The following is a 13,106-nucleotide window of genomic DNA, read 5'->3' on the forward strand; positions in this document are numbered from 1 at the left end:
TCGGAGGCTAACTCCATGTGCCCCATTGATCTGTCCGAAAGTGACTCAGATGTTAGTGATTTGATTGCGTCCATTAATTCTGTACTGGATCTCAATCCGCCAGTATCAGAGGAGCATCCCTCTCTGGCAGAAAAGCACCAGTTTACCTCGCCTAAGAGGACAAAGAGTATGTTCTTTAACCACTCCAGTTTTCAGGCCGCTGTGACCAAGCCTAGGGCCTGTCCTGACAAACGCTTCCCAAAGCGTGGTTCTGAAGACCGTTTTCCCTTTCCACCTGAGGTGGTCAAGGAGTGGGCTCATTCACCAAAGGTAGACCCCCCGGTGTCTAGACTCTCAGCCCGGACCGTTGTATCAGTGGCTGATGGCACCTCTCTTAAGGATTCCACTGATCGCCAGGTTGACCTTCTGGCCAAATCTGTATATGAGGCGGCAGGGGCCTCGTTCTCCCCAACTTTTGCAGCAGTGTGGGCTCTCAAAGCCATCTCTGCTTCTCTAGAGGAGATGCATTCCCTCGCCAGGGAATCTATGCCCGAAATGGTTACCTTAACTTCCCAAGCTTCAGCTTTTTCATCCTATGCCATGTCTGCCATGCTGGAGGCTTCTCACCGCACTGCGGTGGCTTCGGCTAATTCCCTCGATATCCGCAGGATCTTGTGGCTTCGAGAGTGGAAGGCAGATGCTTCTTCAAAGAAGTACCTTGCTGGACTCCCTTTTGCTGGGTCCAGGCTGTTCGGTGAACAGCTGGATGAAATTATTAAGGAAGCTACTGGCGGGAAGAGTACTTCCATGCCACAAACCAAAACCAGGAAACCTGTCCAGGGTAGGAATCAGTCGAGGTTTCGTTCCTTTCGTTCCTCCAACTGGTCGTCCTCTAAGCCCTTGGCCTCGTCCACTAACTCAGCTAAGGACCAAAAATCCAACTGGCGCACAAAGGCGCGTCCACAGAAGACCGCAGGAGCTGCTGCCACTAAGGCAGCCTCCTCTTGACTATCTGTCCGCGCCAGCAACGTCCTTAGTCGGTGGCAGGCTCTCCCACTTTGGCGACGCATGGTTTCAACACGTCTCCGATCAGTGGGTGCGAGATATCATCTCCCACGGCTACAGGATAGAATTCTCTTCCAACCCGTCAGACAGATTTTTTCTGTCAACTCCCCCCTGCTCCAAGGCCGCCGCCTTCTCTCAGACCGTGGCATCCTTGCAGGCCAACGGAGTAATTGTACCGGTTCCCGCCCGGGAACGGTTCAGAGGTTTCTACTCAAATCTCTTCGTAGTCCCCAAAAAGGACGGTTCCTTCCGGCCCATCCTGGATCTCAAGCTTCTCAACAAGCATTTTCAGGTGCGGCATTTTCGCATGGAGTCTCTGCGGTCAGTCATTGCCTCAATGACCCAAGGGGATTTCCTGGCATCCATCGACATCAGAGATGCCTATCTCCATGTGCCAATTGCAGTTTCACACCAGCGTTGGCTACGTTTTGCAATCGGAGAGAAACATTTCCAATTCGTGGCTCTTCCCTTCGGGTTAGCCACGGCCCCTCGGGTATTCACCAAGGTCATGGCAGCAGTGGTTGCGGTTCTGCACCTCCAGGGGTTGGCAGTGATTCCTTACCTGGACGACCTTCTAGTCAAGGCTTCATCCAGCGCAGACTGTCAGCGGAGTGTCTCGCTCACTCTCGCCACTCTAGCCCAATTCGGGTGGCTTGTCAATCTGCCCAAATCCACTCTGACTCCGACCCAGAGGCTCACGTACCCAAGGATGCAGTTCGAGACTCTGCCGGCACTTGTGAAGTTGCCCTTAATCAAACAGCAGTCCCTCCAACTGGCGGTGCGCTCTCTGCTGAGGCCCCGCCGTTATTCCATCAGGCACCTGATGCAGGTGCTGGGTCAGATGGTGGCGTCAATGGAGGCTGTTCCCTTTGCCCAGTTCCATCTGCGTCCACTGCAGCTGGACATTCTCCGCTGTTGGGACAAGCGGCCTTCCTCCTTGCACAGGTTAGTGGCTCTGTCGCCACAGACCAGGAGCTCTCTTCAGTGGTGGCTTCGGCCCCTCTCTCTGTCTCAGGGACGCTCCTTCCTGGCCCCATCCTGGGTGATCCTCACCACGGATGCCAGTCTATCCGGCTGGGGAGCGGTATGTCTCCACCACAGAGCACAGGGCACTTGGACTCCGTCCGAGTCAGCCCTCTCGATCAATGTGCTGGAAACCAGAGCCGTGCTTCTGGCTCTCCTAGCTTTTCACCACCTATTGGTGGGCAAGCACATCCGAGTCCAGTCAGGCAACGCGACAGCGGTTGCCTACATCAATCACCAAGGCGGGACACACAGCCGCCTGGCAATGTTGGAGGTACAACGCATCCTTCAATGGACGGAGGACTCAAAGTCCACCATATCCGCAGTCCACATCCCAGGCGTGGAAAACTGGGAGGCAATTATCTCAGCCGTCAAACCGTGGACAGTGGCGAGTGGTCCCTGCATCCGGCAGTGTTTCAGTCAATCTGCCGCAATTGGGGCACTCCGGACGTGGACCTAATGGCATCCCGTCACAACAACAAGGTTCCGGTTTACGTGGCTCGCTCCCACGATCCTCAGGCATTCGCCGCGGACGCTCTGGTTCAAGACTGGTCCCAGTTTCGTCTGTCCTACGTGTTTCCCCCTCTAGCTCTCTTGCCCAGAGTCCTGCACAAGATCAGAATGGAGGGCCGTTGAGTCATCCTCATTGCTCCGGACTGGCGAGCTTGGTACCCAGACCTGCTCCATCTGTCCGTAGAGGTGCCATGGCATCTTCCGGACCGTCCAGACCTTCTCTCACAAGGCCCGTTTTTCCGCCAGAATTCTGCGGCTCTCAGATTGACGGCGTGGCTCTTGAGTCCTGGATCTTGACTGCTTCTGGTATCCCCCCTGAAGTCATCTCCACTATGACTCGGGCCCGTAAGTCTTCCTCTGCCAAGATCTATCACAGGACTTGGAAAATTTTCCTGTCCTGGTGTCGCTCTTCCGGCCATCCTCCTTGGCCTTTTTCCTTGCCGACCCTTCTGTCCTTTCTACAGTCCGGTCTGCAGCTGGGACTGTCCCTCAACTCTCTCAAGGGACAAGTCTCGGCTCTGTCAGTGCTGTTCCAGCGGTGTATCGCCCGGCTGGCTCAGGTCCGCACCTTCATGCAGGACGCGTCTCACATCATTCCACCTTAGGGTACTTTCACACTTGCGTTATTTTCCTTCCGTTACAATCCGCCCTTTTGGGAAACAGCGGAATCCGTTAACGGATTCCGCTGTTTCCCATAGACTTGTATGGTTGACGGATTGTACCAAAAGGAGCTGCGTTGCTTCCGCTGGGCGACGCTCCGTTGCTTCCGCCCAGCGGGAGCAACGCAGCATGTAACGTTATTTTGAGCAGCGGAATCCTCTGGATTTCACTGCGCATGCTCTTTTTTTTTTTTTTTTTTTTTTTTTTTTTTTAAATCAAACTTTATTTTGGCTCGCGGTGGCCGAACGTTCAGCTGAGCGCCCGGCTGCCGGCAAGCGACAGCGCTCAGCTGAATGACCGGCCACCAGCATGCCCGGCCGCCGGCAAGTCACAGCGCTCAGCTGAGCGCCCGCCCGCCGGCATGCCCGGGCGCCGGCAAGTGACAGCGATCAGCTGATCACCCGGCGGCCGGCTGCAGGGAGCGATCAGCTGATCACCCGGCGGCCGGCTGCAGGGAGCGATCAGCTGATCACCCGGCGGCCGGCTGCAGGGAGCGATCAGCTGATCACCCGGCGGCCGGCTGCAGGGAGCGATCAGCTGATCACCCGGCGGCCGGCTGCAGGGAGCGATCAGCTGATCACCCGGCGGCCGGCTGCAGGGAGCGATCAGCTGATCACCCGGCGGCCGGCTGCAGGGAGCGATCAGCTGATCACCCGGCGGCCGGCTGCAGGGAGCGATCAGCTGATCACCCGGCGGCCGGCTGCAGGGAGCGATCAGCTGATCACCCGGCGGCCGGCTGCAGGGAGCGATCAGCTGATCACCCGGCGGCCGGCTACTGGGAGCAATCAGCTGATCACCCGGCGGCCGGCTACTGGGAGCAATCAGCTGATCACCCAGCGGCCGGCTGCAGGGAACGATCAGCTGATCGTTCACTATAGTCTGCCGCTGGTAAAACCGGGAAAAAAAAAAAAAAAAAAATCAAAACGAATTGCGTTGTTTTGCAGCATCCGTTGCATCCGTTGTGTCACTATATGCAACACATCCGTTGCATCCGTTACACAACGCAATGCAACGGATACCGTTCAACGCAAGTGTGAAAGTAGCCTTACCGCCGGCCCTTGGATCCCTGGGACCTCAATTTGGTTCTCACGGTTTTGCAGAAGCCCCCCTTTGAGCCTCTTAGGGAGGTTTCTTTGTTTCGTCTTTCACAGAAAGTGGCCTTTCTGGTGGCCATAACTTCCCTCAGGAGAGTCTCTGATTTAGCTGCGCTCTCTTCGGAGTCACCTTTTTTGGTTTTTCATCAAGACAAGGTGGTTCTCCGTCCGACTCCGGACTTTCTCCCTAAGGTGGTTTCTCCTTTCCACCTTAACCAGGACATTACCCTACCTTCCTTTTGTCCGGCTCCTGTTCATCGCTTTGAAAAAGCGTTGCATACTCTGGATCTGGTGCGTGCTCTCCGGATCTATGTGTCTCGCACCGCTGCTCTTAGGCGGTGCACCTCTCTTTTTGTGCTAACCACAGGTCGGCGTAAGGGCCTCTCTGCTTCTAAGCCGACCTTAGCCCGTTGGATTAGGTCAACCATTTCGGATGCCTACCAGTGTTCTCGGCTGCCTCCCCTGCCGGGGATCAAGGCACACTCGAACAGAGCTGTCGGTGCCTCTTGGGCTTTCAGGCACCAGGCTACGGCTCAGCAAGTCTGTCAGGCTGCCACTTGGACTAGCCTGCATACCTTTTCAAAGCACTACCAAGTGCATGCTCATGCTTCGGCAGATGCGAGCTTGGGCAGACGCATCCTTCAGGCGGCTGTCGCCCATTTGTGAAGTTAGGCTCCGCCTACTTCTCAGTTTTTCTGTTTCTTTCCACCCATGGACTGCTTTGAGACGTTCCAATGTCTGGGTCTCCCATAGGAACGATAAAGAAAAAGAGAATTTTGTTTACTTACCGTAAATTCTTTTTCTTATAGTTCCGTATTGGGAGACCCAGCACCCTCCCTGTTGGCAGTTTCTTGTTCCGCGTGTTATCACCGGCTGTTGTCGTGGACAGAGTCTCCGGTTGTTCCGGTTCTTGCTCTGTTTTTACTTGTGGGTGGCTATTCTCCTTCAGCTTTTGCACTAAACTGGCTAGATCTGGTTCTCCAGGGGGTGTATAAGCTCAGAGGGAGGAGCTACACTTTTAAGTGTAGTACTTTGTGTGTCCTCCGGAGGCAGAAGCTAAACACCCAATGTCTGGGTCTCCCAATACGGAACTATAAGAAAAAGAATTTACGGTAAGTAACAAAATTCTCTTTTTTTAGCTGCCGTAAATCACCATCTGGCAACCAAGTGTTTTGCTCATCGTTGATGGCAGCCATGTTTACACTGCTGGGTAATCGGGTACAAGCCCTTTCTCCACTGATGTAAATACATTATATGTTGAATTATTTTTCTTTAATATTTTGTAAGGATTTGTAATATTTCACAGTAAACCTGTCACATTGTTAGAGTATAGTCCAATCTGCAGACATCGTGAGGCCGCAGGTGAATCTGAGCAGATGTGTATACGGTTTAGAATGAAAAGATTAGTATTACTTGTTTTACTCCTCCTTATTCTGGGCTTTTCAGTCACATGGGTGGTCCTGCATGGTGATTGACATTTCATCTCCATTCACATTTATCCAAGGAAGACGGTCAGTCACTGATACACTGCCTACTTGACTGAAGACTCACAATAAGCCAGGATGTAAATGAGTAGAGCACAAGTTGTACTGAATCTTTCCCCCAAAATCTATATACCGTATTTTTCGGATTATAAGACTCACTTTTCCTCCCTATGGCCTGCCTGCTGGCAGCCAGGTGCCCCTCTGTCCTGGAGGCTAGCTGCCACTCTGTGCATGCGGGCGGGCGGCTGTGCGGCAGGTGTCCAAGTGTGTCCGCGGTCCCAGTTTCAAGTGATGGCACCAGGAGTCAGTGTGTGCGCAGATGGAGCTCTATCTGCGCATGCGCTGCTCCAGGTGTCATCATTTGAACCGGGACCGCAGACAGACTGGGACACTCACCGCACCGGCCTGCTCCACCCCTGACCCGCCGGTGACCCGCTGCTGATGCCGCTGACCCGTCGCCGCCGCCGAGACGCCACTGACCCGCCGCCGCCGAGACGCCACTGACCCGCCGCCGCCGAGACGCCACTGACCCGCCGCCGCCGAGACGCCACTGACCCGCCGCCGCCGAGACGCCACTGACCCGCCGCCGCCGAGACGCCACTGGCCCGCCGCCGCCGAGACGCCACTGGCCCGCCGCCGCCGAGACGCCACTGGCCCGCCGCCGCCGAGACGCCACTGGCCCGCCGCCGCCGAGACGCCACTGGCCCGCCGCCGCCGAGACGCCACTGGCCCGCCGCCGCCGAGACGCCACTGACCCGCCGCCGCCGAGACGCCACTGACCCGCCGCCGCCGAGACGCCACTGACCCGCCGCCGCCGAGACGCCACTGACCCGCCGCCGCCGAGACGCCACTGACCCGCCGCCGCCGAGACGCCACTGACCCGCCGCCGCCGAGACGCCACTGACCCGCCGCCGCCGAGACGCCACTGACCCGCCGCCGCCGAGACGCCACTGACCCGCCGCCGCCGAGACGCCACTGACCCGCCGCCGCCGAGACGCCACTGACCCGCCGCCGCCGAGACGCCACTGACCCGCCGCCGATGCGATGGACCTCCCGCGGCTGCCAGCACAACCTCTGCCTCCTATGACCCCGCTTCACCACCATTGCTGCCCCCCTTCAGTAAGACAACACCGGAGTATGACGGACACCATTTTTATTTTTTTTTTACATTTTTTTTTATCTCTAATTTTGGAGTGACTCTTATAATCCGATGTATCTTATAAAACGAAAAATACGGTATTAATTTGCTCTACGCCATTCTTCCTGCAGGAAATACTGTGTTTTCATTGACAGGTTCCCTTAATGAAGAAGCATTTGATGTGCCCCATAGATCTGATAACCTGACGCGCTGCAGCCACCCAAGATCTCCTGCTTTTAGTGATATTTCCCAAACCACAAAACGATTGTTTAACTATAAAAAGTCATAATTACAGCCTTCCATAGTTCTAGGAATTGTTTTCTGTCAGGGAAAATATATTTTTCTTCATTTTTCTCATATTTAGGAAACAATAGCTATAATTTATAGTTGCAGCATGCAATGATAAATGGACATAAAATGTTGACATGAAATTGTACATGTATTTTGCTAGCAGTCAGCTGTTTAGCTTTTGCATGCTATAAGTTCATGTGGGTTTTTTGTGTCTGACATCTGGTAAAAAGAACCTATAATTATTAGTCTAATTAAGCACACACAGCTGGTCCACATTTGTGTGCAAAAAATAATTAGACCTGGAAGGCAATTGCACTTACTACAGTTTGCAAATTGTGTTGAGAAAACGCTATCTCCTAATTGAAAGCATATCTTCTATTTGGGAAGTTTTTGTTTTTTTATTTTTAACTATAAAAAAAATAAATAAAAATTTGGACAGGTCATAATTAGAGATGAGCGGATCTGAACTTGGACTGTACTTAATTTTTATTATTTTTTTTTTTTTTAAATTTTTATATCTCAATATTTGAGTTTGGGTGCTTTACGAATACTGACCACTCGCACGTGCTCGGGGTCACTTGGTGCTCAGCCCTGTGCGGGCCGCTTGGAGTGTTTGAACGGTTCACGCTGGAGGTAACAGCAGCATCATTGGATGTAGTGTGCACAAATAAACAGCCCCTCTCTCCCTCCTCTGGAAATACTGTGTTTATGGCTGGCTGTATGTGGGTGGAGAGCCCAACTGACCAATCAGTGACTTTCAATGGAGTTCAGGTCAAGTCCGGGTCCCAAACTTAACTTTGTCTAAATTCCAGATGACCCCACCGAACTTCCACAAATCCACTTATCTCTAGTCATAATGATGTGTTAAGATCCCCAACATTTCTTTCCCCATTCATTACTTCAGTGTTAACCACTTAACGACATATGACATAATTACATCATATGCCGGCTCTCTGCCTTTGATGCTTCATACAAGCCGAGCTCCGCACCTTTCCCGGCAGATGACGGCTGTGATGTCCAGCTATCATCTGCCTCTAACAGCTGTGTGTGGATCAGAGCTCAAAAAAAAGTAATGGCTCTTGGAAGGCGTAGTAAAAAAATTAAATTAAAACTTCTAAACAAAAATAGCCTTGTCAGGAAAGGGTTAAAGAACAGGGACACTGGAGTAGGATGCGCCTAATTCATTAAAGTGTAACCGTCGGTATAATTTCTATTTCATTAATCAATAGTACTCCTGAAAATAAGCTAAATTGTTAATCTATTTTATCGGTAAAAATTGCCTCTTTCGCCCCCTGGACTGATCAGTCATTGTCAAAATTCTCAATTCACCGGTGAAATCTTTACTCCCCGAGGAAGACTGAATGTTAAGGCCCCGTCACACTAAGCAACATCGCTAGCAACATCGCTGGTAACGAACAACTTTTGTGACGTTGCTAGCGATGTTGCTGTGTGTGACATCCAGCAACAACCTGGCCCCTGCTGTGAGGTCGTTGGTTGTTGCTGAATGTCCTGGGCCATTTTTTAGTTGTTGCTGTCCTGCTGTGAAGCACAGATCGCTGTGTGTGACAGCGAGACAGCAACAACTAATGTGCAGTGAGCAGGGAGCCAGCTTCTGCTGAGGCTGGTAACTAATGTAAACATCGGGTAACCAAGAAGCCCTGTCCTTGGTTACCCGATATTTACCTTTGATACCAGCCTCCGCCGCTCTCACTGCCTGTGCTGCCGGCTCCTGCTCTGTGCACATGTAGCTGCAGCACACATCAGGTAATTAACCCGATGTGTGCTGTAACTAGGAGAGCAAGGAGCCAGCACTAAGCAGTGTGCGCTGCTCCCTGCTCTGTGCACATTTAGCTGCAGCACACATCGGGTTAATTAACCTGATGTGTGCTGTAACTAGGAGACTGGGGGCTGGTCACTGGTTGCTGGTGAGCTCACCAGCAACTCGTGTAGCCACGCTCCAGCGATCCCTGCCAGGTCAGGTTGCTGGTGGGATCGCTGGAGCGTCGCAGTGTGACAGCTCACCAGCAACCTCCTAGCAACTTACCAGCGATCCCTATCGTTGTTGGGATCGCTGGTAAGTTGCTTAGTGTGACTGGACCTTTACATTACTGAGATAGGAGATGGCAGTTGGTCCTGATAAGTCTGTGTACATAGAAGAGGGAGGGGGGGTTGCGTTTGGAGTGTTGAGTATGCAGAGCTTTGCCCCCTCCCCCCGTCCTCCACCCTCCCACCCCACCCCCTACATGGACTTTATCAGCACCAACTGCCATCTCCCAGCTCAGTAGTGTAACATTGTGTTTTCAATGAATGCAGAGAGTGATCAGTCCTGGTGGAGAAAGGGGATTTCTCTAAGATATATTAAAAAGTTTCTTATGTTTATGTCTATTGACTCATTGAATAAAAACTAAAACAAAGGTTACTGTTTAACAGGGGCTTTTCTTAAAGAATTTAGCCACATCTTACAACTAGCATATAGCTTCTCCCAAAATGTAACTCCTTCTGGTAACTGTACAGTAGGTGTAGCACACTGATGTCCATAGATACAAGTAAAAGAGAGAAGGGTGTCACCAAACATTTTTACCTTTTTTACCCATGCCACTTTTCTTTTGAAAGTCATATACATAGACAGTTTGGGAACAAGAATATGTACACTGTAATACAAAAATAAAAATATCTATATACATATTTTGTTTTATAGGTGAAGGAAAGTGGTTTAGAAACATTGATTACTACCGATTAGATGGCTCAACCAGTGCTCAGACCAGAAAGAAATGGGCGGAGGAGTTTAATGATGTGACCAATGTGAGGTAAGATGTCCTTGAAAAAATACCAGCACTTACCATATGTTTTAAGCAAAAATGTGGTAAAATATTTTAATAATGCTGACACTGTTATGGGGGAGATCTGCTTACACTGTCAAGGAGATTTACTGCTGATGTACTATTATGGGGGTGTAGATCATGACACGGTTATGGGGGGCTCTGCTGATCCACTGTTATAGGGCTGCTATGCGGACACTGTTAAGGGATCTGTTACTGAAGCACTGTTATGGGGGTGGTCTGCTGACACGTATTGAGGTGGTCTGCTGCTGTTCTGGAGGAATCTGCTGATCCACTGTTATGGGAGTGGTTTGCTGACACTTATGGGGGAGTGGTTTGCTGACACTTATGGAGGAGTGGTTTGCTGACACTTATGGGGGAGTGGTTTTCTGACACTTATGGGGGGGTGGTTTGCTGACACTTATGCACTTATGGGGGGTGGTTTGCTGACACTTATGGGGGAGTGGTTTGCTGACACTTATGGGGGGGTGGTTTGCTGACCCTTATGGGGGGGTGGTTTGCTGACCCTTATGGGGGAGTGGTTTTCTGACACTTATGGGGGGTGGTTTGCTGACACTTATGGGGGAGTGGTTTGCTGACACTTATGGGGGAGTGGTTTGCTTACACTTATGGGGGAGTGGTTTGCTTACACTTATGGGGGAGTGGTTTGATTACACTTATGGGGGAGTGGTTTGCTGACACTTATGGGGGAGTGGTTTTATGACACTTATGGGGGGTGGTTTGCTGACACTTATGGGGGAGTGGTTTGCTGACACTTATGGGGGCGTGGTTTTCTGACACTTATGGGGGGTGGTTTTCTGACACTTATGGGGGGTGGTTTTCTGACACTTATGGGGGAGTGGTTTGCTGACACTTATGGGGGAGTGGTTTGCTGACACTTATGGGGGGTGGTTTGCTGACACTTATGGGGGAGTGGTTTTCTGACACTTATGGGGGGTGGTTTGCTGACACTTATGGGGGAGTGGTTTGCTGACACTTATGGGGAGGTGGCTTGCTGACACGTATTGCAGTGATCTGCTGCTGTAGAGCCACAGGTTGTGCAACACTCTTGTATAGGGACAGAAGTTTTACACAACCTGTGTGGCTCTGCAGTTGTTGCTTAACCACAGCTCCTGTCATCCCAACCTGTCCAAGTATGATGGGAGTTGTAGTTTTGCAACAGCTGCAGGGCCACTTTGACAGATGGCTCTGCAGTGGAATTTGGCTATGTTAAAGGGAATCTATCAGGTGTTTTTTTTTTTTTGTTTTTTTAAATTTCGTACCATACTAATGGTATCCTGAAATAGGGCCTGGGCAGCCCTTTCAGGATATGTAACTTTCTTCGGCGCTCCATTGGGAGACCCAGACGATTGGGTGTATAGCACTGCCTCCGGAGGCCACACAAAGCATTACACTAAAAAGTGTAAGGCCCCTCCCCTTCTGGCTATACACCCCCAGTGGGATCACTGGCTCACCAGTTTTCTGCTTTGTGCGAAGGAGGTCAGACATCCACGCATAGCTCCACTGTTTAGTCAGCAGCAGCTGCTGACTATGTCGGATGGAAGAAAAGAGGGCCCATACTAGGGCCCCCAGCATGCTCCCTTCTCACCCCACTTTATGTCGGCGGTGTTTGTTAAGGTTGAGGTACCCATTGCGGGTACGGAGGCTGGAGCCCACATGCTGTTTTCCTTCCCCATCCCCCTGAGGGGCTCTGAGGAAGTGGGATCTTACAGGTCTCCAGGCACTGAGACCGGGCTCCATCCACAGACCCAGAGAACCTGCTGGATATGGAGCTGAGTATCGTCAGGGACAGGGCCCTGCTACATTAAGGTACTCTGTGTCCCCGTACACATCGCGCACACACACACCAGCATTGCTGGGAGTGCTAGTGCGCCGGGGACAACAGCGCGGAGCGCTCGTGCTATTATTCACGGCAGCTTTGCTGTGTGAATTTATGCATTGGGAACTGTCGCGCCGGGCCGCTGCTTGGTGTTTTTACACTGTGGCGCGGCTGGGACTTGTGGTGCGCCGGGGACTCCGCGCTGGCCGTGCACATAGGACGGCCGCGCTTATTACTCGAGTTCCCGGCTTTGCGGCCTAGTTTCCGTTTCGTTCCCGCCCCCAGCCCTGCCAGTCAGGGGAGAGGCGGGACGCTGTACAGACAGTCAGCGCCGAGGGCTGGAGTCTGCTTTGCATTCTCCAGCCCCCTTCACTGGACACAGTGGGACGCCGGTTTCCCGCTCTTGCCTGGGCACGCCCACGGCCCGCCCCTCGTCACACGAGCTGGAGAGGGACGCCAGCAGCCATTCCTGCAGTCCGAGCTGGAGAACGGAGACAAGCTCTGGGCAACCAGTCACAGGACTCTGGCGACCACACACCCGCCTATAGGCGGGCGGTAAGCAGCACCTGAAGTGCTGACCCCACTATATACCGTTGTGTCCATTTGTATTTTAGCTTACACTGCACTGTAGGTCGCTATTTTTGGCTATATGCCCTCTTAGATGGCGAGACAACAGCAGCAAAAAAGCAAGGGTGCTAAGGCACAGGCTTTCTATGCTGCTTGTATTGCATGTGCTGAAGTGTTCATTTGTACTTATGCTTGTATGCTATACATTGCACTGTACGGTCGCTATTCTTGGCTATATTCTCCTAGAATGGCTAGACTACAGCAGCAAAAAAGCAAAGGTGCTAAGGCACAGTTTTTCTAGGCTGCTTGTATTGCATGTGCTGAAGTGTTTATTTGTACTTATGCTTGTATGCTATACATTGCACTGTACGGTCGCTATTCTTGGCTATATTCTCCTAGAATGGCTAGACTACAGCAGCAAAAAAGCAAAGGTGCTAAGGCACAGTTTTTCTAGGCTGCTTGTATTGCATGTGCTGCAGTGTTCATTTGTACTTTATGCTTGTATGCTATACATTGCACTGTACGGTCGCTACTCTTGGAGATATTCTCCTGGATGGCTAGTCTACAGCAGCAAAAAAGCAAGGGTGCCAAGGCACAGGCTTTCTAAGCTGCTCATATTGCATGTGCTGAGGG

The 13,106-nt window shown here is 51.9% G+C and overlaps 1 protein-coding gene across 2 annotated transcripts in view; it reads left to right on the forward strand.

Annotated features, from left to right (window-relative positions):
- ATRX (ATRX chromatin remodeler) overlaps positions 1-13,106 on the forward strand; it is a 355,842-nt gene that overhangs the window by 317,472 nt on the left and 25,264 nt on the right. For both annotated transcript variants that reach the window (XM_075323857.1, XM_075323858.1), the window contains one exon: positions 9,946-10,054. In XM_075323857.1, the coding sequence (XP_075179972.1) occupies positions 9,946-10,054 (109 nt within the window). The remainder of the gene's footprint in view (positions 1-9,945; positions 10,055-13,106) is intronic.

Source organism: Anomaloglossus baeobatrachus, chromosome 9 (genome assembly GCF_048569485.1).
Source record: "Anomaloglossus baeobatrachus isolate aAnoBae1 chromosome 9, aAnoBae1.hap1, whole genome shotgun sequence".
NCBI lineage: Eukaryota > Metazoa > Chordata > Amphibia > Anura > Aromobatidae > Anomaloglossus > Anomaloglossus baeobatrachus.